Source organism: Muntiacus reevesi, chromosome 2 (assembly GCF_963930625.1).
Source record: "Muntiacus reevesi chromosome 2, mMunRee1.1, whole genome shotgun sequence".
Lineage (NCBI taxonomy): Eukaryota > Metazoa > Chordata > Mammalia > Artiodactyla > Cervidae > Muntiacus > Muntiacus reevesi.
The window spans coordinates 251876472-251896927 of NC_089250.1; the positions used below are offsets into that span (position 1 = coordinate 251876472).

The following is a 20456-nucleotide window of genomic DNA, read 5'->3' on the forward strand; positions in this document are numbered from 1 at the left end:
TCAGTACTTCATTCACATTTTCCATTGTGATTAAATCTATTGAACATAACATTTACCAGTTAAAGCATCTAAAGTATAGTTCTATGACATTCACTACATTTTCGTTGTTCAAATGTCCTCACCATCCATCTCCCATACTTCTTCATTTTTTCCAAGTGAAACCACATCCATTAAACATTAACTCCCTCTAACCCTTGTCAACTGCATTCTACTTTCTGTCTCTGAATTTTGGTTCTCTGAATACTTCATAGAAGTGGAATCATATAATATTCATCCTTTTATGCCCAGGTTATTTCACTTAGCATGATGACTTTAAGGCTCATACATGATGTAGCATGTGTTTGAATTTCCTCAGTTTTTAAGGCTGCATAATATACCTTTGTGTATATATCACATTTTGCTTATCAGTTCATGTATCATGGATACTTGGGTTGCTTCTACCTTTTGGCCAGAGTAATGCTGCTATGAATATGGGTGTACAAATATCTGTTTCACTCCATCCTTCAAACCTTTTGGGTGTATATCCTGAAGTGGCATTGACAAATCATACATTAATTTGTGCTTTTGATGAACCACCATACTGTATTCTTTTCTACAGCAATGCACTATTTTACTCCATTTCTGTATATGGCGGAATAATATGGAACTTTATAGAGCCACCCTCTGTTACTTATCTATTCATCCACTGATGGGTTATTTGAATTATTTCTACCATTAGGCCAGTGTCAACAATGCTGCTATGAATATTCATGTACAAGTTTTTTTTAACAACTGTTTTCAGTTCTTTGTGGCATATACCTAGGCATGGAGTTCTTAAACCAAGCTCGAATTGTATTTTACATTTTTTGAAGAAATGCCAAACATTGTGTATGCCAGTATGTGTACATATTGTCCATATGCCAATATGTATACTTACTGTCCACACCATTTTATACTTTCACAAAAAATGTGTAAAGGTTCCAATTTCTCTACATTGTTGCCAACATCTTTGTTTGTTCTTGATTATAACCATTTATTGTATGTGAATGGATGTCACTTTGTGGTTTTAATTTGCATTTCTATCATAACATGAAAGAAGTTTACCTAAGAAGGTTTTATTAGAATCTCAAACCTCAGTAGACTGCTGTACTCAGTCTACTGCTCAGTAGACACAGCTGTTGTATAACCAAAAAGTATTAAACATTCCCCTTAAAACTACTAAACATATTTCCCTTAAACAAATTTAAAAAATCATTAAGCACAAAACAAAACACCAAAATTTATTACAGTACACAACCACTTTATTAACCCATAGAAGTGGGTGCTCAGTTGTGTCTGGCTCTTTGCAATTTCATGGACTGTAGCCCGCCAGGCTTCTCTGTCCATGTAATTTTTCAATCTAGGCTACCCAAGCCCACAATAAATTTGTGAAGGGTTTGAAGAAAAACCTACAGAACTACCAAAATAGTACTTGAAGCAAATATAATGTGTGTCGTCATTATTCTTACATACAATGTAATCATAGCCAATGACTTGAAAAATCATCACTGTGTCCCAACTGTAGTAACACTAATGACCAACATTAATTAAATCCCACCCATTAATCAAAATTGTTAATAATGCATTTATTGATCTACCAGCCCTATCAAATAGCTCAGTCAGTCAGTCATTCAATTCAGTTGCTCAGTCGTGTCCGACTCTTTTCGACCCCATGGACTGCAGCATGCCAGGCCTCCCTGTCCATCACCAATTCCCGGAGTTTACTCAAACTCATGTCCTTTGAGTCAGTGATGCCATCTAAACATCTCATTCTCTGTCATTCCCTTCTCCTCTCAACTTAATCTTTCCCAGCATTAAGGTCTTTTCAAATGAGTCAGCTCTTTGCATCAGGTGGCCAAAGTATTGGAGTTTCAGCTTCAACATTGGTCCTTCCAATGATCATTCAGTGCTGATTTTCTTTAGGATGGACTAGTTGGATCTCTTTGCAGTCCAAGGGACTCTCAAGAGTCTTCTCCAACACCACAGTTTAAAAGCATCAATTCTTCAGTGCTCAGCTTTCTTTATAGTTTGACTCTCACATCCATACATGACTACTGGAAAAACCATAGCCTTGACTAGACGGACCTTTGTTGGCAAAGTAATGTCTCTGCTTTTTAATGTGTTGTCTAGGTTGGGCATAACTTTTCTTCTAGGGAGTAAACATCTTTTTAATGGCTGCATTCACCATCTGCAGTGATTTTGGAGCCCAGAAAAATAGTCTGCTACTGTTTCCACTGTTTCTCCATATATTTGCCACGAAGTGATGGGTCCGGATGCTATGATCTTAGTTTTCTGAATGTTGAGTTTTAAGCTAACTTTTTCACTCTCTTTCACTTTCATCAAGAGATTCTTTAGTTCTTCTTCACTTTCTGCCATAAGGGTGGTGTCATCTGCATATCTGAGGTTATTGATATTTCTCCTAGCGATCTTGATTCCAGCTTGTGCTTCATCCAGCCCAGCGTTTCTCATGATGAACTCTGCATATAAGTTAAATAAGCAGGGTGACAATATACAGCCTTGATGTACTCCTTTTCCTATTTGGAACCAGTCTGTTTTTCCATGTCCAGTTCTAACTGTTGCTCCCTGACCTGCATACAGATTTCTCAAGAGGCAGGTCAGGTGGTCTGATATTCCCATCTCTTTCAGAATTTTCCACAGTTTATTGTGATCCACACAGTCAAAGGCTTTGGCATAGTCAATAAAGCAGAAATAGATGTTTTTATGGAACTTTCTTGCTTTTTCAATGATCCATCGGATGTTGGCAATTTGATCTCTGGTTCCTCTGCCTTTTCTAAAACCAGCTTGAACATCTGGAAGTTCACGGTTCATATATTGTTGAAGCATGGCTCGGAGAATTCTGAGCATTACTTTACTAGCCTGTGAGATGAGTGCAACTGTGCGGTAGTTTGAGCATTCTTTGGCATTGCCTTTCTTAGGAATTGGAATGAAAACTGACCTTTTCCAGTCCTGTGGCCACTGCTGAGTTTTCCAAATTTGTTGGTATAGAGTGTAGCACTGTCACAATATCATCTTTTAGGATGATAGCTCAGCATGATGAAATTTTCATCCCTGCTTTATATTTGTTTAATTATACAAATATTAACAGGGTTATTCCTAACAATACATTATATATCAGATACAATAACTGCCTTCTCATCTGTAACCCATATCTACTAAAATGTAAACTATGGCTGAATTATCTGGTATTTATATGCAATTGTACCTTTCCTATTCTTATTCTTTGTTTGCTTATTTATCCATGTAGGAAGAGGTTGATACTTGGATCTTACACTTTCTAGAACTATGAAACATTGGAATCATCATACTATTTAAGGTAATAGTCACAGCATTTATAGGTTATGTCTTACCACAAGACTAAATATCCTTTTGATTTTTTTAAAATATCCTTTTGAAGAGCAACAGTCATTAATTACAAATCTGCTTTTAGTACTTCCTGACATTGGAAGTAATCTAGTCAAATGACTAGGAGGATTCTCAGTTGATAAAGCCACCCTTCCCCTGTTCTTCACGTTCTACTTTATTCTCCCATTCATTATTGCAGCTTTAGCAGTTCTTCACTTATTATTCCTTCATGAAACAGTCTCTAATAGTCCAAAGTGGATCTCATCCTGAATGAAAAAATATCACATTTCATCCATACTACACAATTAAAGATATCTTGGGTGCCTTGTTTCTATTTCTAATATTAATCTTACTAATACTAGTCTTACCTGACCTTCTAGGGAGGGTACCCAGAGAGTTACACTCCACCTAACCTCCTCAGTGCACTCCCTCACATCAAATAAGAATGATATTTCTTATTTTCATATGCAATTCTGTGATCCATTTACAACAAATAGGAGGTGTTCTAACATTAACCATCTCATTCCTAATTTTATCAGTGGTCCCAATACTTCATATAGTAAAACAGCGAAGTATAACGTTATGACCTATTAGCCAGTGTTTATCCTGAATACTTGTTCAGCTCAGTTCAGTTGCTCGGTTGTGTCTGACTCTTCGCGACCCCATGGACTGCAGCAGGCCAGGCTTCTCTGTCCATCACCAATTCCCGGAGCTTGCTCAAACTTTTCCATCTAATCAGTGATTGCCATCCAACCATCTCATCCTCTGTTGTCCCCTTCTTCTGCCTTCAATCTTTCCCAGCATCAGGGTCTTTTCCAATGAGTTAGTTCTTTGTATCAGGTGGCCAAAGTATTTGTAGGGGATCTATTAACAGCATACTTTTAGGGGACCTCTTAACAGTAACATGAATTGGAGGACAAACTGTCAATCACTCATTTATTATCACTTGACAAAGAGGATCTGTTCTGTACTTTCCTATAATTGTAGTCCTTATACCACTACCAAGCATTATTGTAGAGAACCTCCTAAAAAGAAGAGTCTTTGCAGTGTACTTATTAGTTTGTTCTTCTAAAACAGAAAAGGAAAATAACATTTTCCCCTAAGATTCAAGGAAGATGCTCCAGCCCTCCATCAACACCCAAAGCTGAACTCTACTTCACTGATTCCCTGAACAACTTGCTTATGGAACATTTTACACGATCTTTGAGTGCTGTGTTAGTATTTAAAAATGACGTCTTAAAAACTAATATTATGGTTTCCTTTGTGCATTTTGTGCCCTTCCACTTATGTAAATAAATACTATGCCTTCTTATGCAGAGTATATGATATGTATAATCATGAATTATTTATCTATCCTGTGTATATAAGTATGTACATCAGCCTGTTGATATTCCATACACATTAACAATTTAACTCACATTAGATTCCAGTCCCCACAAATATTCATAGGGGTAATTGAAGTGATTAATATTGCACAGGACATATTTTTAAATCATGCATATCACATAAAGCTAATCATTTCCAGTCATTATGCTTATCATAATTAATAGGCAGAGCATAATTATCAAGCTGTGATAAATCATCAGCTCACCCACAAATATGCCTCTTTCCTAGGTCAATGAACCATGAGGATTTCTCTAAATGAACTATATCTGGCATCTGGTTCTTACTTCAAGATTATCTCACCTAAAATCATTCATTCTTTCCCCTTGAGTAATACATCTCAATAGACTAATGATTAATCAACTATGCTCACTGGTTTCATGCTTCTGGTATTTTTAAGTTGAGGGGGATGCTGGGACTCAGCTATGGCCATCAGAGGCCTTAACACAGTTAAGAAACTTGTAGCTGAGCTTTGAGAGTGAAGGTGAAAGCTTTGAGAGTGAAGGTCAGTCATGTCCAACTCTTTGCAAGCCCCATGGATATACAGTACATGGAATTCTCCAGGCCAGAATACTGGAGTGAAGTATTCCTTCTCCATGGGATCTTCCTAACCCAGGAATCGAATCCAGGTCTCCCACATTGCAGGCAGATTTTTTACCAGGGAAGCTGAGCCACCAGCTTGGAAGCCCAAGAATACTGGAGTGGGTAGCCTCTCCCTTCTCCAGTGGATCTTCCCCACCTAGGAATTGAACCAGGGTCTCTTGCATTACAGGCGGATTCTTTATCAGCTGAGCTACAAGGGAAGCCCTTGTACAAGAAGTAGCTGAGCTTAAATTGAGTATTATTTTCCAACATCATCTATCATGTGTTACTGTGTCAGTGGTCACAGGATACAGAGCAGTTACATACATACCACACATGCACACTTATATCTAATAGCTTGTCTAACCAAACCCCTACCATCCTCCCATTAATTCTCATACTTTATATACCATTATCACCATGCCACACCCCCCAAATAAGTCAAAGCATATAAGATTCTGCTAACTCACCTAACAAACATTCTGCCCTCAATTCACCAACCCAAAGTTATTTGAACTCCATACTTGCCTAACTACACCATTGAGTTATTTACATATATAAGGCTTATATAGACAGCCACCTATCTCAATCTGCCATTTACCTTGAGCAAAATTAAAAGTAAAAATTACATTTTAATGATCATTTTGGAGTTTAACAGGGCTATTTTTGTCACAAGATTTGGTGGTGTTGATTGGGAGCCAGGAGTAACACAGCCTGCAGTGCACAATACAGACCTGCCTATGAAAAGTTTTCACAGGCTTTCATACATCTTGATGGACATTCACATAGGTAAAAACTGCTTAAAGATGACCTGAATCTAGAGCTTTTTTTTTTTTTTTTTAATCAGGATAAACACAGTATATTTTTGCACAGTTTTGACATAGCTGATTTTCCAAAAAAGTAACTACTGTGTATGTGTAATCAGGAGATGCTGTGATCAACCATTTTGGATCACACTTTGTAGTTTTTTGAAATACCAACATAAGATACAGCATTATGGCTGTGGACCCCGCATGTTCTACATGTAGAGGCAAGTTATCTGAGGACTTATTAGGTCTACGGGCTTCCCTGGTGGCTCAAGACGGTAAAGCATCTACCTGCAACGCGGGAGATCTCGGTTCAATCGCTGGGTCGGGAAGATCCCCTGGAGAAGGAAATGGCAACCCACTCTAGCACTCTTCCCTGGAAAATTCCACGGACGGAGGAGCCTGGTAGGCTAATAGTCCATGGGATCGCAAAGAGTCGGACACGACTGAGCAATTTCACTATTAGGTCTACACCCGACTTACCAAACATTTACCTACTGAAATACATACACTTTAAATCATAAATTATTTTATTTCTCCTTTATAACATTACTTTTTAAAGTGCAGGTTGTTTATACTGTCTATGACCTTCTAAGCTATTATCTATGAGTTTCATGACAGGAGCTTATGGTGATCATTAGGAAATATTTGTTTCAAAAAGGGGGCCTTAGGTTTGACATCGTATGATCAGGGGTCCAGTCCGGAAACTCCGAAATCTGGTTATACCTGCAGCTTTACTACGATATAGATCCCCGGCGGCAGGCCCTGGTTTGGGTCCATCGCTCGCCTCATTCTTGCCTTCCCTAGCCCACCTCGAGGAGCACTGCTTTCTCTATTAGACTCGCATCCGGGAGAAGGAAGCCAGGATAGCGTACTCGGGATTCCGCTGCAGGGGGCGGGGCCAGAGCAAATCCGAGAAGGAGCGATGCTGCTGCTAGAGAGACTCGGCCGCGGTCTGGTGACGTACTTCCGGCCGCGCCGTGGAGCGGCTAGCTTCGGAGGTGAGTGTGGGCTGCGGGAGGCGGGGGCGGTGCCTGGTCTAACGCTCTGGTTGCGGTTGTGATGCTCCTCCAGGCTCCGTTGAGGTGGATCTGTGGGCTTTTTCTGTCCTCTTCGCGCCTACTTTAGACTTAATAGCCGATTACGTTCCGTCGGGTAGAGGGCGAAGCCTGGGTTTTTGTCACAACCGCGAAGCCGCGAGCAATTAGCACTTTGGAGAAGATGCTACTGGCCTTTTGGGAGCTTGTGTTGGACCAGCCAGAGGGTGGAATATTTGCAGAGATGAAGAGGCCTAAGAGTATCACGAGTCTCTCAACGTGTTGGGTTAGTGCAGGGGCTTTTATCTGTATGCGTTTCAAGTATAAGCTTTATGTGTCTTCCTTCCGAACACAGGGTGAATCGAGGTCAGTGGGGGAACAGAAAAAGCAGAGCCCCTCCAGGGCACCCGAGATCGGAAGAAGCCCGGATTTTGGAGGGCACTGTCTGCTGGAGCGATGTCAGTTCCAAAAGGTAACCTGGCCCGACATCTCTGGGGCTGTGGGATGACGATGACCTGGGAATGATTGATACAATGTAGAATATGCTGATTTTCTCCGTCCTAGAATATCCATGAAATAGTTATTGAATTGCTCATTCATACTCTCAGGAAAGCAAGTTTACTAAAAATGTAAAGCAGTAATGAAGACACACACACACACATATATATATATTTGAAAAGCTTTTGGAATGTAGTTTGTAGTGCATTCAAAGGAAAATTTGTGGTTTTAACTGCCAGATAGGGAAGAATGGCAATAAATTTAAAAATTATACAACCTCAAGTAGCCTTTGGGTACAGGTCTTTTTAGCCTTACAGTATTTAGTTAAAATATTATTTATCAGAGTTACTTGTTTTCTTTCCCATCGCTTCAGTGCAGTAATGTTGTATGGTTAGGCTCATTTGCTGTTGTTTTTAGTTTTTGGAGGTTGTCACCCATCCTCGTTGGTTGATTTTTTTAATATATGTATGTGTGTGTGTGTGTGTGTGTGTGTGTTTTGATATGCAAAGCATTACATGAAAGTCAGAACAAAAAGACACACTCAGTGAGGTGTCATTTCCTGTCACCCCTTCTACTTCTGCACCCCAGGTTTCCTTTCACCCTGTTTCCATTCCCTGAGTTCCTTTCACTGACTTCCCATCCACACCTGAGGCACCCATTCTCCTTAGTTTCTGGTTTTTCCTTTTATTTCTTTTTGCACAAGTCACCGATATACATATATTATAGTTCCTTTTTGTTTTACACAAAAGATAGCACAGTACCTTTTGCATGTTGAAAATTATTTCATATCATACAGATAAGTGTATATTTTAAATGTAATTCATGTATTCAGAAGATTGATCTAGCATGGCATTTATGAAGCATAGTAGTGATGTGAGCACCCATGAAACACTCCAATAAAAAGGAGAGCATTGCCAATATGGCTGCGTGTGTTTGCACACTCCTCCCACTCCAGCTCCCACTTTCTGTCCCCTAGAGGTACTCTCTCGAATTTTGTGTTAATCATAGCCTTGCTATTGTTGTTTAGTTGCTAAGAGTCATATCTGACTCTTTGCAGCCCCAAGGACAGTAGCCCTCCAGGATCCTCTGTCCTTAGGATTTCCCAGGCAAGAATACTGGTGTGGGTTGCCGTTTCCTTCTTCGAGGGATCTTCCTGACAGAGGGATCGAATCTGAGTCTCCTGCATTTCAGGCAGATTCTTTACCACTGAGCCACTAGGGAAATCCATTATTCCTTTACCTATTTTAAAAAATAATTTTATCAGATATACTTGTTTCTGTAAATAATGTGATTAATTCTGTTTGTTTTTGAGTTTTATGAAGGTAGTGTCATGGTGTCTGTAAGTCTTCTGGGCAAATCTTTTGAGACTTACCTAACTCAGTATTATGATCCTGAATTCATCCAGATTTTGTGTGTTGCTGAGGCATTCATTTTTGCCACTGGGTGATGTTTCATTGTAAAAATAGTATGACAGCTTGTTTTGCTGAAAGTTTTCACTTCTTCTCAGGGTCAAAGGATTTGTTAACAAAATAAGCCACTATTTCCATACAAGTAACCAATAGCAATATTTATTAGAGAATTATGTAACTTACTTTTAATATACTAACACTAAAAGAAAAGAGAAACAGAAACAGCAGAGGATGCATCACCAAATTGGGTTTTGACCAACGTCCAAACTCAAACAGCACTGGCAAGTCCCGTGTCACAGCACATCTGGAGTCCCAGTTGGGAAAAGGTCCCAGGCAAGGCATCCTCTCCATGGGTGAGACTTCAAAGATTGCAGTTTGGGTTTCCCTTTATGATCCAGGAGGCAAAATGATATCATTGTCAATCTGAGCAAAACTGCAGCACTAGTATTATGTTAATTTTTTTACAATGCTCTTTGCTTTGTTCTGCAGTTTCCCTAACACTGCTTGTTCATATTCTCAGTGGACATGTGAGTTGTTTCCAGTAATGAGTAATTTTGTATGTATATCACCTACATATGAGAGGTTCCCTAGGGAATTAGTTTTAAAATTTAGGTGTGAATGTTGAATTTTATCAAACACGTTTGATATCCACTGAGATGGAGAGCATGTTTATATTTCTTTGATTTATTAATGTGAAAAAGTACAGTCTGTACACCAATACTGAACTTTACTTGCATTCATGGGATGATCCCTCCTAGTCATGATGTCCCGTTAATAAACTACTACGAACTTATTTTGCTGGTATCTGCTACAGTTTAAGTAGTGTTAGAATTATTCATTTCTTTAAAATTTGAAAGGATTCGCCCATGATATATAAGGACTCAGAGTTTTGTGAGAGTTCACTCTTTACTGGGTCTCTAAACAATTAGGTAAAAGTAATCATGGGTTATGGAGAAAACGTTATGTAATAAAATTGGTAGAACCTTTTGTAGTTGAGCATTCCCTAAAAGCAGAACATTGGACAGAGGCTTGTGGGCAGGCTGTTTATTTGGAAATTTAGTCCTGGGGCAGAGTTAAACACAAGGGGAGTGAAACAGAGAAGGAGGGACCAATACAAGGATGCGTTGCCAGGCTGGTCTCTCAGTGGGAGAGTGGTACTCTGACTTACAGGGTCTTTGAAGAGCCTTGGAGTCTCATGGCTCCCCACCTGGGAGACTAAAGGAGAAAATGTTTATCCATTGACCTCTATCTGTTGTTGGTCAAGGGTGGCATCACAGGTGTTAACTCCCCTGTCCTTCAGGACCCAGTGGACATCTGCAGATGTCCCACACAGGATAGAGAAGCCCCAGGGCAGGAGCCATTACCATGTGTGGTGTAGACCCTTGAGAAGCATTGGTAGGTTGTACTTGTGCAGAGCTGGTCAAAGCCTCTGGAACTGGACTAAGAGTGGACAAGAGGATTTGGTAAGGTGCATAAGGTATCTCCTACAGAGCTAGAGAAACAAATTTTACAAAGCAGAGCTTAGGGGACACATGTGCACCCGTGCATTCATGTTGATATATGGCAAAAACCAGCACAATATTGTAATTATCCTCCAATTAAAATTAATTAATGTAAAAAATCAGAACTTAATTAAAAAGTAGAAAAGGAAGTGGTGTTCAAAATTAAAAAGCTGGTTGTTTAAAAATAAAAGTTAACATAGATAAACCACACTTCAGCCTAATGTTTTTAGTCTGCCTGGATTGTCATAACAAAACACCATACACTGCTTAAACAACAGAAAGTGATTTCTCTTAATTTTGGAGGCTAGAAGTCCAAGATCAAGGTACGAGACAATTTGTTTCTTGGTAAGGATTCTTTTTGGTTACAGATGGCTGCTTCTCACTTGTGTCTTCATTTAGCAGAGAAGAGAACTCTGGAGTCTCTTCCTCTTCTTAGGGCACTGGCCCTATCAGATTATGACCTTGTTTAACCTTATTATGTCTTCATGAGTCCTGTCTCCAAATATAGTCACATTGGAAATTAGGGCTTCAGCATACAAATCTTGAGGGGAGACATTCAGTCCATAACATTAACTAAAGCTAAAAGGTCTGGACAACACATGTATGAAAAGAAGTAGGAAAAGCAGAGTAGCTTCAGGTATGGGAAAAAATGAAAGAAAAAAATCACAGGCCAGTGTTGCCCATAATCCTACACTCAAGTTTAAATTCTGAAAGACATGGACAGTATTTTAAGAAAATATAGCATTTCAAGACTGACTTTGGAAGCAGTAAAAATCAGGAAATAACCAGTCCATGTTGTTTGGAATATAACGAACAAGGAGTGCTAGACCATGGTACCCTGGATGCTATAGTGACTCCCTCTCTCAGGCAGCTGAGGCCTTGGTTTCTTTGCCATCAGAAGTCTGGAAGGTATGAGGAGCCAGCCTGGTATCTCACTTGCAGCCCAGCATCCTCATCGTAATGCTGGACTGGGCAGGAGCCTAACTTCCAAGATCTGTACAGAGATATCAGGACTCTTGAGGGCTCTCAGCTGTATGGGGGAACAGGCACATGGGAGAGAGTGGCTGTACCTTTCTCCACGAACTGCCTCCCTGGGGCCTGACTCTCAGGCCTCTGCATTGGGGCTGCAGCCCCTCTATCTTGGCTTCTCTTGTTGTAAAATAGAAGAGGAAGCTCGTTTAGAGAAAGACAAATAAACCTAAGACCCTGGGAATGTTCTATCCCTTGAGCTGAACTGTTGCTACATGAGTCTTTGTTTTAGTATTCTTCAGGCTCTACCTGCATTTTATGTACACACTTTTGTGTGTACAGTATATGTCAGAATTGTAAAAATCCCAGAGTTCCTGGCAGTGAGCATCGATGTCATGACTGGGAGGACCCCTGGGCACAGAACCATTGAACAGATCACTCCTTTCTTACCATGGCAGGTAGCTCTGCTCGCACCTCTTGTCTGGATGCTGGCTGCCTGTGTCTCAAACCTTCTGTGAGGGGCTATATGTTTCCTGGTGGGGGTGACTTGTCTTATACTTGTTCCCCTGTTTTCCCTTAGCTGCAGTCCTCCTCTGAGAGGGAGACCAGATGATGGCAGCCATGCTCCTGACATCCTGGCCCCAGGTGAGTTGTGGGTCCTTCATCTCTTCCTCTGAGCAGTTTCACATTGAAGAAAACTGAGAAGGGAAGGAAGCTGGTGAGCCTTGCTGTGAAAGCTGGAGGGGGCCTCCATGCTTCAGCCTGCTGGGCTGGAGCTTGTGGAAAGGGGTGATGTGGAGGGATAGGGTCCAGAGACCAGGAAAGGAAAGACGAGCGAGGGGAAGGCAGAGGTATATTCTTATGCACAGCAGTTTGTCTTGCTCCACCAGCAGAGGGCTCTGGTGAATAAGAAGTGGAAGCTGCCCGTGAATGGAGAAGAACAGCAGAGGAGTAGGATTCCAGGAAGGGGAATATAAATAAAGAGGGATAGCAGGACCAGATCCACATAAAGGTGGTTGTGCCTATAGTTCCAGGGCAAGCAGAAGATGAGAGTGGGGTCAAGTGAAGGAAAAAAGGAAGGATGTACTGTGGGGTGGGATGTCTTACTGTGTCCTGGAGAGGCTTTCAGGGCTTGGGATGCAGTGGTCAAAGTTTAGTTCTCTGTTAAGAGCTGTGGATACTCTTCCCCCAGAATAACAAGCAAACAGAATTTTCCATACAATTTCAGGGATTTCATGGACCCCCTGATGCTCATCCTTGGACCTCCATGGACTATAGTTTGGGAATAATTATAGTCACAGTAACTCTAGTTACACCATTTGGAGCTTACTATACTGCAGCCACCATACTAAGCACTTTATTTGGAATACTCAGTTCTGACTGCAGCACTGGGAGATAGGCACTGTGTTGTGTTCATTCTGTCACAAATGAAACAAAGGCAGAGGGGATCGAAGTGACTTGCCCACAGTCACACAGTCATTGCATGACTTTACTGTTCAGCCCTGTGTCACATGTGGGACCATAATGTGGTCAGATTTCTTACGGCTATATAGGGAATAGTTTTGAGGGGAGATTTGAAAACAGAGTGACCACTTCAGAAAAAGTCCCATCAGTCTAGGTGATGTAGGCTTCATTAAGACAAGTGGTTGCTAAAGAGGAGGATGCTTAACATAATTCAGGTAATGCTTAACAAAAAATCTCTAGGACAGTGAGTCCAAGGATTGGGGTGGGGTAAAGGAGGGAAAAGCCAGGAATAAATCACCACTTTTCTTTTTTATGCGGATGATGGTGGGTGACATCAGCTGAGATTTGAATTCAGGAAGAAGCCCTGGTTGTGAGATAAAGCGGGTGGTGGCTGATGTTGAGGGCATTTCATTTTGTACTGGGAAGTTACTTGACTTATCCAGGTCACACAATGAGTGACTCACAGAAATGCTTACAAGTTGGACCAGAATGGTTGATGGGTTGGAGGCCAGTACAATTGAACAAGACGGATCCTGGTAGAGAATAGTTGAGAGGCAGATCGCTGCCAGTGTGTCCCAAAGGTGTTTCAGAAGGCCGAGGAACGAGTCTGTGCTGAGTGTGGAGTGTTGCAGAGGAGTAAGTGAAATGATGGTAACCTCCTTGGAGAGACAGTGAAGTCTTGGGTGAAGTTGGACAGGATGAGGCTTGAATGGGAGAGGGTAACAGAAAATCGGCTTTCAGTGAAACCCATTTGGAAGCAGAATGGGCAGCCTGCTCTTAGCACACTCTCCACCCCCACGCCGCCCAGCTGATCTGGGCAGCACTGAGTTTCCTTTGCTGGAGATGCTGGAGTAGAGGCTGCGCATCCTCTCATAGAGGGCACGTGATAGAAATCTGTGGCAGGTGGGGGTGGATGGGATAGAAGCCATGGATATGCTTTGGAGCTGACTTGAAGGTGAGGGCGAGGTGTGGTAAGCTGGGCGCAGAAGGCAAGACCTCAAGGCCAGGAGTGTGAAGCCTATGGGTGGGTCCAGGGTTGCTTCTGCCAGTGAGGGGCATGGTAGCTTAACTGAAAGAAAGCAATTGCATTGGGAGAACTCAGTCATGAGAATTTGTTTTCTTTCATTTCAACTTAATGTCATCTTTGGTTAGTATGAAATACGGCATGAGGTTTCTCTGCTGTGAGCCAGATATGCCATGCCTTACTTTCTAGGTGTTTTTTGTAAATATTTCCCCCATTACCTCTGTGCTCTCCACAAGCGCCTCCTCAAGCCCTCATACTGCCCTCTGCCCCTCACCTAGGGCATGAGCCATGGAATTGGCCGTAGGGCAGCAGGAACCTGTTGTTTCAGAAGTCGGTGACCTTTGAGGACGTGGCTGTGTACTTCACCCAGACAGAGTGGGACAGCCTGTCCATTGCACAGAGAGCCCTGTACAGGGATGTGATGCTGGAGAATTATGGGAATGTGGCTTCCCTGGGTAAGCACTTTCTCCCCCCTGGGGCTCAGACTGCTTATTAGGGTTTCCTGGTTTCCTTTCCCATTACTGGTTGCAAGGGGGCTTCTGGTAATCCTTTACAGAGTGGGAACCTCAGGAGCTGATTCCTAATCCCCTAGACCCAGGGGTTGCTGGGAAGGATGAACCCTAAGCCCTTTTAGGGCCAATATAGGACTCTGCTGGGACTGGCATGCACTCTTGATTCACCCTATAGGCTGTTCTGGATACAGAGAGGAAAAAAAGTAACTTCCTTTTCTGCGGTATTACCTTCAGGTTCCCCCTCACCCAACCTGCATCTCTTGAGTCTTTCTAGGAATCTCAGTGTACTTGGAATAGTATTTAGGCCGTGGTCAAAAAATGGTGTCTGTCCCTTTAGGCAGAATATCTTTATTTGCCCTGCATGAAGTATCTCAGTCTGGTCCTGCCCAAATCCTCCCACATCTTCTCAAGCTTCTGCCTCCCACCCCACCCTACACATGCACTTTCCTACCCACCCATGCCACCCCCTTTCCCATAGTTCTTAGGCACAGGACCCCCCCCCCCCCCCCCTGCCCAGGGCGCTTTCCTTCTCTCCCCATTACTGACACAATCTGAGAAATCAGGTTTAGGAAATCAGCTGTGGGAGATTATTCACCTGCCTTTCCTTTTTCCTTTCCATGAAACAGGATTTCCGCTTCTCAAACCTGCTGTGATCTCACAACTGGAGGGAGGAGGTGAGCTTGAGGGTCCATCTCCACTGGCCTCTGGAGCAGGCACAGGCCCCCAGGGCCTCTGGACTGGTAAGGGAGGCACACATTGCCCTTATGCTGGAAAGTAGTTTAACCTTTTAGGAAGAAAGTCAGCTTCAGCAGTGTAGAAGCATGCCATGTTTAGTGGCCAGGTGTACAGAATAACATTTAAATAAATTTTGATTTCCAGAGATAGGAACATTTGAGACCTTTCTGTTTTTGTAGTTTGCTATTTCTTTATAATTCCAAGAACAGATCTTTTTTTTGAATGCTTCATTCTAATTCTTTTCAATCCTAATTTTGTTATTCTACCTTTCTGAAACAAAAGGATTCAGTACTTCTTTGGGTCCTTGATATTTTCTATGCACTATCCACTTAATATGAAGGGTACAGAATTAAGTCTTTCAGCGTAGGCTTTGAAGTAGACTTTCTCAGATCCAGTCCTAACTATGCTACTTCCTAGTTGTGTGACTTTGAGCAGGTCAGTTATTTGCATTCTCTAATAGTATTCTCACTCTTGCAAATGGAGTAGTAATTATAAAATGAGGTAATAGTCTTGTGGATTGTGGATTGGTGATAAAATGAGAGAACATGTACCAAGCCCCTAACTTATAGTGTGTGCTCAGTTAAATTTTGTTTTATTATTTACTAATGTATTTTAGGAGAAAGCTGTATATGGTAAGTTGTAGGAAGTAAGGTGGGAGGAAGTACTGCTATCAGTTTGGCATTTCTCAAAGGGAGAATGAATGCATCACCTGGGCATCTTGCATATGTGCAGGTTGTCATTCAGTTAGTTTGGGGCAGGGCCAAGATTCTCTCTTGAAGTAATGAGGTTTTCATGGGCTCACACAGAGCAGCTGCCAGGTGATTTCCCATTTCTCATGAGGCCTAGCTTTAATTCCTGCCTTTGGGGTCCTTAAGATACTCTTGCATCCTTTTGATAAATTTTTTTTTTTTAAAAGATGGTTTCATTGGATTTTTGTTCCTTGTGATCGTACAACCAGATGTTTACTGACCAAGGAAGACATATTTTAGAAATGAAATGGAGAGTTGAAAGTGTTTGACCAAACAGAGGGGCAAGTCAGTGATGTGGAGATTTAAAGTCAGAGAAGTCTAGATTTCATTCTGTAGGCAGCCCACAGTCCTGAAGTCTTTGAACAACCCATCATGATGTCAGCAGAGGATAGAAACATTCATCTCATCAGTGTATGTAGGTTAATTGGGATAAGGAACCAAATGGGTTCTAGGCAGGCAGAAGGGTAAATCATAGGGCACAAGACCTATGTCAGCAGAGTTGATTTCTTTTTTAATTAATTAATTTATCTCTGTACTCAGTCTTTTGTTGCTTCATGGGGTTGTTCGCTACTTGTGGTGAGCAGAAGCTACTCTTTATTGTGGAGCATGGGCTCTGGGCTTGCCAGCTTCCGTAGTTGCAGCATGCAGGCTTAGTTGCCCCATGGCATGTGAAATCTTCCCAGACAAGGGACTGAACCCATATCCTGCAGGAAGAGAAAGATGATTTGGGATTACTGTTTCGCATTACTGTTTTGGTATTATAATGAAATACTGGGGTAGGGGGCTTATTACATGTGATTGAGAAGAGATGAGAAATGAAAAAATAGAGGCAACATTTTGGGGCCAATTTTGAGAAATTTGAAAATAATTGTACAGATCATTAGTTCTACTAGGACTGTGGGGATTATAGAAAAACTAATAAGACGACAGAAAGAATGTTGGAGAGTGACCAATTTTAGGATTGTAGAAAGAGGTATGAGGAAAGACAAGGTGAATGCAGCAGTGTTCTGGTGGGGGTGGGAAGAGGTGGGGTCAGAGGGATCTAATGGGCCTGAACGGAGCCATTCACAAGTACAGAAAAAAGATGTTAAAGGAGAAGGTTTGGAAAGTCTGGAAATTCAGTTCTAAGAAAACAAACAAAATTCATTCCCATTTGCTTCCTAGTGCTGTCAATGCTTGCCATCCCTCGTTGCCACATGTTGTTGGATTCTGTGCCTTATCCTTCTTAAGCTATTTCCATTTTTATTAACAGAAACTGCAGAGTGTAGTAAAATATGATGTGATAGAAGGAATTTGATCTGGCAGATAAGACCCTAGAATTTTGTCCCACTGCTGTTACTCTTAACCTTCTTGTTATTGGCTGTTGGTTTAGAGACTGGTGATTTTTTGAAATCATTACTTTACTATTTGTAATATTTGCACATGCTCAAAACAGTACAAAAAGTGCATAAGGTGAAAGCAGTGGGGAAGTTTCCCAAAATTCCTGTGCCAGTTTGTTCAATTTCTTGTGTATTCCTGCAGTAGATTTCTAGCCATATTCAAATAGATGTATGTCAGCCCTTTTTACTTTCTGTAACAAATGGAAGATATTTTACATACCATATCTCAAGTTGTTTTTCCAGTAAACAGTGTATCTTTGACATCTTTTCACTTCAGCACACATGGGTTTATTTCATTTTTTTAATAGCTACATATTATTCCAGATTTAGATTCTTTGGCCCAATCTGGTGATTTTAAAGAGCCCTCTTGATTACTTTGATTATGTATTCTGTCACAGTTCTTTTTCTTTTTTTTAAAATATGGTTCTTACATGATATTTTGTTTTATTTTTTATATTAGATATTGATATCCAGACTGACAGTAATTTGACAGAAGAAATGTATGAAGAAAAATATAATACATCATATGAACTTCAGAGGAACTCTTTTCAGGAAACAGATTTTACAGAAACCTATATTCTAAAGAAACAGCAGGAGGTCCACTCAGTAGGAAGTGTGAAGAAAGAAAACAGCAATGTCATTGACAGGATGGTGAAAGACAATACTAGCCCCATGGAGGAGTGTTTGTTTAGTCAGAGTCCAAATTTGAATCAGTGTCATACCATCGCCACTGGAGAGCAGCCCCCTGAGTGTACAAGACTGGAGAAAGCCTTCAGCTTTGACACAAAACTTATTCAACAGGAAATAATTAATTCTGGGGAAAGACCTTTCAAATGTGAAGAATTAATGGAAAACTTTAGCTGTAACTCTCAACTTAATCAGGGTCAAGATAGCTACACTGGGGAGAAGCCCCATCAGTATAAGGAGTGTGGCAAAGCCTTTAACATCAATGCAAAATTAATTTGGCATCAAAGACTTCACAGTGGGGAGAAGCCCTTCAAATGTGTAGAGTGTGGTAAAAGCTTCAGTTACAGTTCCCATTATATTACACATCAGACAATCCACAGTGGGGAGAAGCCCTATCAGTGTAAGGTGTGTGGAAAAGCCTTCAGTGTTAATGGGAGTCTAAGTAGGCATCAGAGAATCCATACAGGAGAGAGGCCCTATCAGTGCAAGGAGTGTGGGAGCGGCTTTAGCTGCAGTTCTGCATATATCATACATCAGAGAATCCACACTGGAGAGAAACCTTATGAGTGTAAAGACTGTGGAAAAGCTTTCAATGTTAATGCAAAATTAATTCAACATCAGCGGATCCACACTGGAGAGAAACCTTATGAATGTACTGAGTGTGGGAAAGGCTTCAGGTGCAGTTCCCAGCTTAGGCAGCATCAGAGCATCCACACTGGAGAGAGGCCCTTTCAGTGTAAGGAGTGTGGAAAGGCCTTTAGTAGTAATGCAAAACTCATTCAGCATCAAAGAATTCACACAGGGGAGAAACCCTATGAGTGTACTGAATGTGGAAAAGCCTTTGGTGTCAAAGGGAAATTAATCCAGCACCAGAGAATCCACACGGGTGAGAAGCCCTATGAGTGTAAAGAATGTGGCAAAACCTTCAGGTGTAACTCCCAGCTTCGGCAGCATCTGAGAATACACACCGGAGAGAAGCCCTATGAGTGTAATGAGTGTGGAAAGGCCTTCAACGTTAATGCGAAATTAATGCAGCATCAGAGGATTCACACTGGGGAGAAACCCTTTGAATGTAATGAGTGCAGGAAATGCTTTACTTCTAAAAGAAACCTACTTGATCATCACCGAATCCATACTGGAGAAAAGCCCTACCAATGTAAGGAATGTGGGAAAGCGTTTAGCATCAATGCCAAACTAACTAGGCATCAGAGAATACACACTGGGGAGAAACCTTTCAAATGTATGGAATGTGAGAAAGCATTCAGCTGTAGTTCTGACTATATTGTGCATCAGAGAATCCATACTGGAGAGAAACCCTTTCAGTGTAAGGAGTGTGGAAAAGCCTTCCATGTTAATGCTCATTTAATTCGCCATCAAAGAAGCCACACTGGTGAGAAACCCTTCAGATGTGTGGAGTGTGGCAAAGGCTTCAGCTATAGTTCTGACTGTATTATACATCAGACGGTTCATACTTGGAAGAAACCCTATGTGTGTAATGTGTGTGGGAAAGCCTTCAGGTTTAGCTTCCAACTTAGTCAGCATCAGAGCATTCACAGTGAAGAAAAGTCCTCATGAAAGGGATGTAGAAAATTGTCAGTGTTAATGCCAAACTGGATCAAGTGTCCTCAGATTCACCCTGGTGGAAAACCCTGAAAGGGAAATTAACATGGCCGAGTCTTCACAAGGAAACAAATCTTTTTCATTTTATTCAATTTTAAATCAAGAATGATGACCAGTTTTCAAATAACATCCAAAACTAAATAGTTTGGTTTATACCAACAACCAATAGAAAATATAATGAAGGAAAATATTCCATTCCCAACAGCATCAAGAACAGTCAATTTTCTGGGTATAAACTTATTATGTAGGACTTCTGTGGAGAACTTACAGATCTCCACTGAGGGCCACAGAAGGGAAGTTAAATAAATGGAAGAGAGCAGTATCTTCTTAGGTAGAAAAACTCTTCCAACTACTTACCTAAATTAATTTATTGCCCTTTAATTTTTTACAACAAGCATGCATCAGTTTGTAAAGAGGTATAACAATAAAACTTTCCTTAAGGGAAAAATAATGAGTAAATCTTTTTATTTTCATGGAATGGAGAAAACCTTTCTAAGCATCAGATGAAAGCTAGAAATCAACCATGAGGGAAAATATTGATAAATTGGCTTTTCAAAATTGAATATGCTTTTGTTTTAAATAACTCCAAGTAAAAGATAAAGCACAAAAAGTGGAAATAACCTTTGTAAAATTTGTGATATTAACATGTAGTACGAAATATACAAAGAGATCTTACAGTTAAGAGAAATTCTAAAACCCCACAAACAACAATAGCAAGC

At 41.0% G+C, this 20456-nt stretch overlaps 1 protein-coding gene and 1 pseudogene across 6 annotated transcripts; both read left to right on the top strand.

Annotated features, from left to right (window-relative positions):
* The first annotated feature begins 1573 nt into the window (after window positions 1-1573).
* On the top strand, window positions 1574-7697 carry LOC136157471 (cytochrome b-like; annotated as a pseudogene).
* ZNF23 (zinc finger protein 23) lies at window positions 7071-20456 on the top strand. Of its 6 annotated transcripts, none has more exons than XM_065925703.1 (6): window positions 7071-7153; window positions 7545-7661; window positions 12148-12212; window positions 14384-14510; window positions 15194-15241; window positions 17891-20456. In XM_065925703.1, the coding sequence occupies exons 3-6, from the start codon at window positions 12177-12179 to the stop codon at window positions 19690-19692; spliced, it is 2013 nt and encodes a 670-aa protein (XP_065781775.1). In that variant the 5' UTR covers window positions 7071-7153; window positions 7545-7661; window positions 12148-12176; the 3' UTR covers window positions 19693-20456. The 6 variants fall into 6 exon arrangements, with proteins under 6 accessions (XP_065781775.1, XP_065781773.1, XP_065781778.1 ...); XM_065925701.1 differs by having other exon boundaries at window positions 15194-15307; window positions 17891-20454; XM_065925706.1 differs by having other exon boundaries at window positions 12148-12285; window positions 14334-14510; window positions 15194-15307; window positions 17891-20453.

Excerpts from the sequence above, each read along its gene's own strand:
- ZNF23 (XM_065925701.1), top strand. The coding sequence starts at position 12,177 with ATGATGGCAGCCATGCTCCTGACATCCTGGCCCCAG. Across the intron at positions 14,511-15,193 it reads TGGGAATGTGGCTTCCCTGG|GATTTCCGCTTCTCAAACCT; the intron begins GTAAGCACTTTC and ends TCCATGAAACAG. Across the intron at positions 15,308-17,890 it reads CCCCCAGGGCCTCTGGACTG|ATATTGATATCCAGACTGAC; the intron begins GTAAGGGAGGCA and ends TTTTTATATTAG.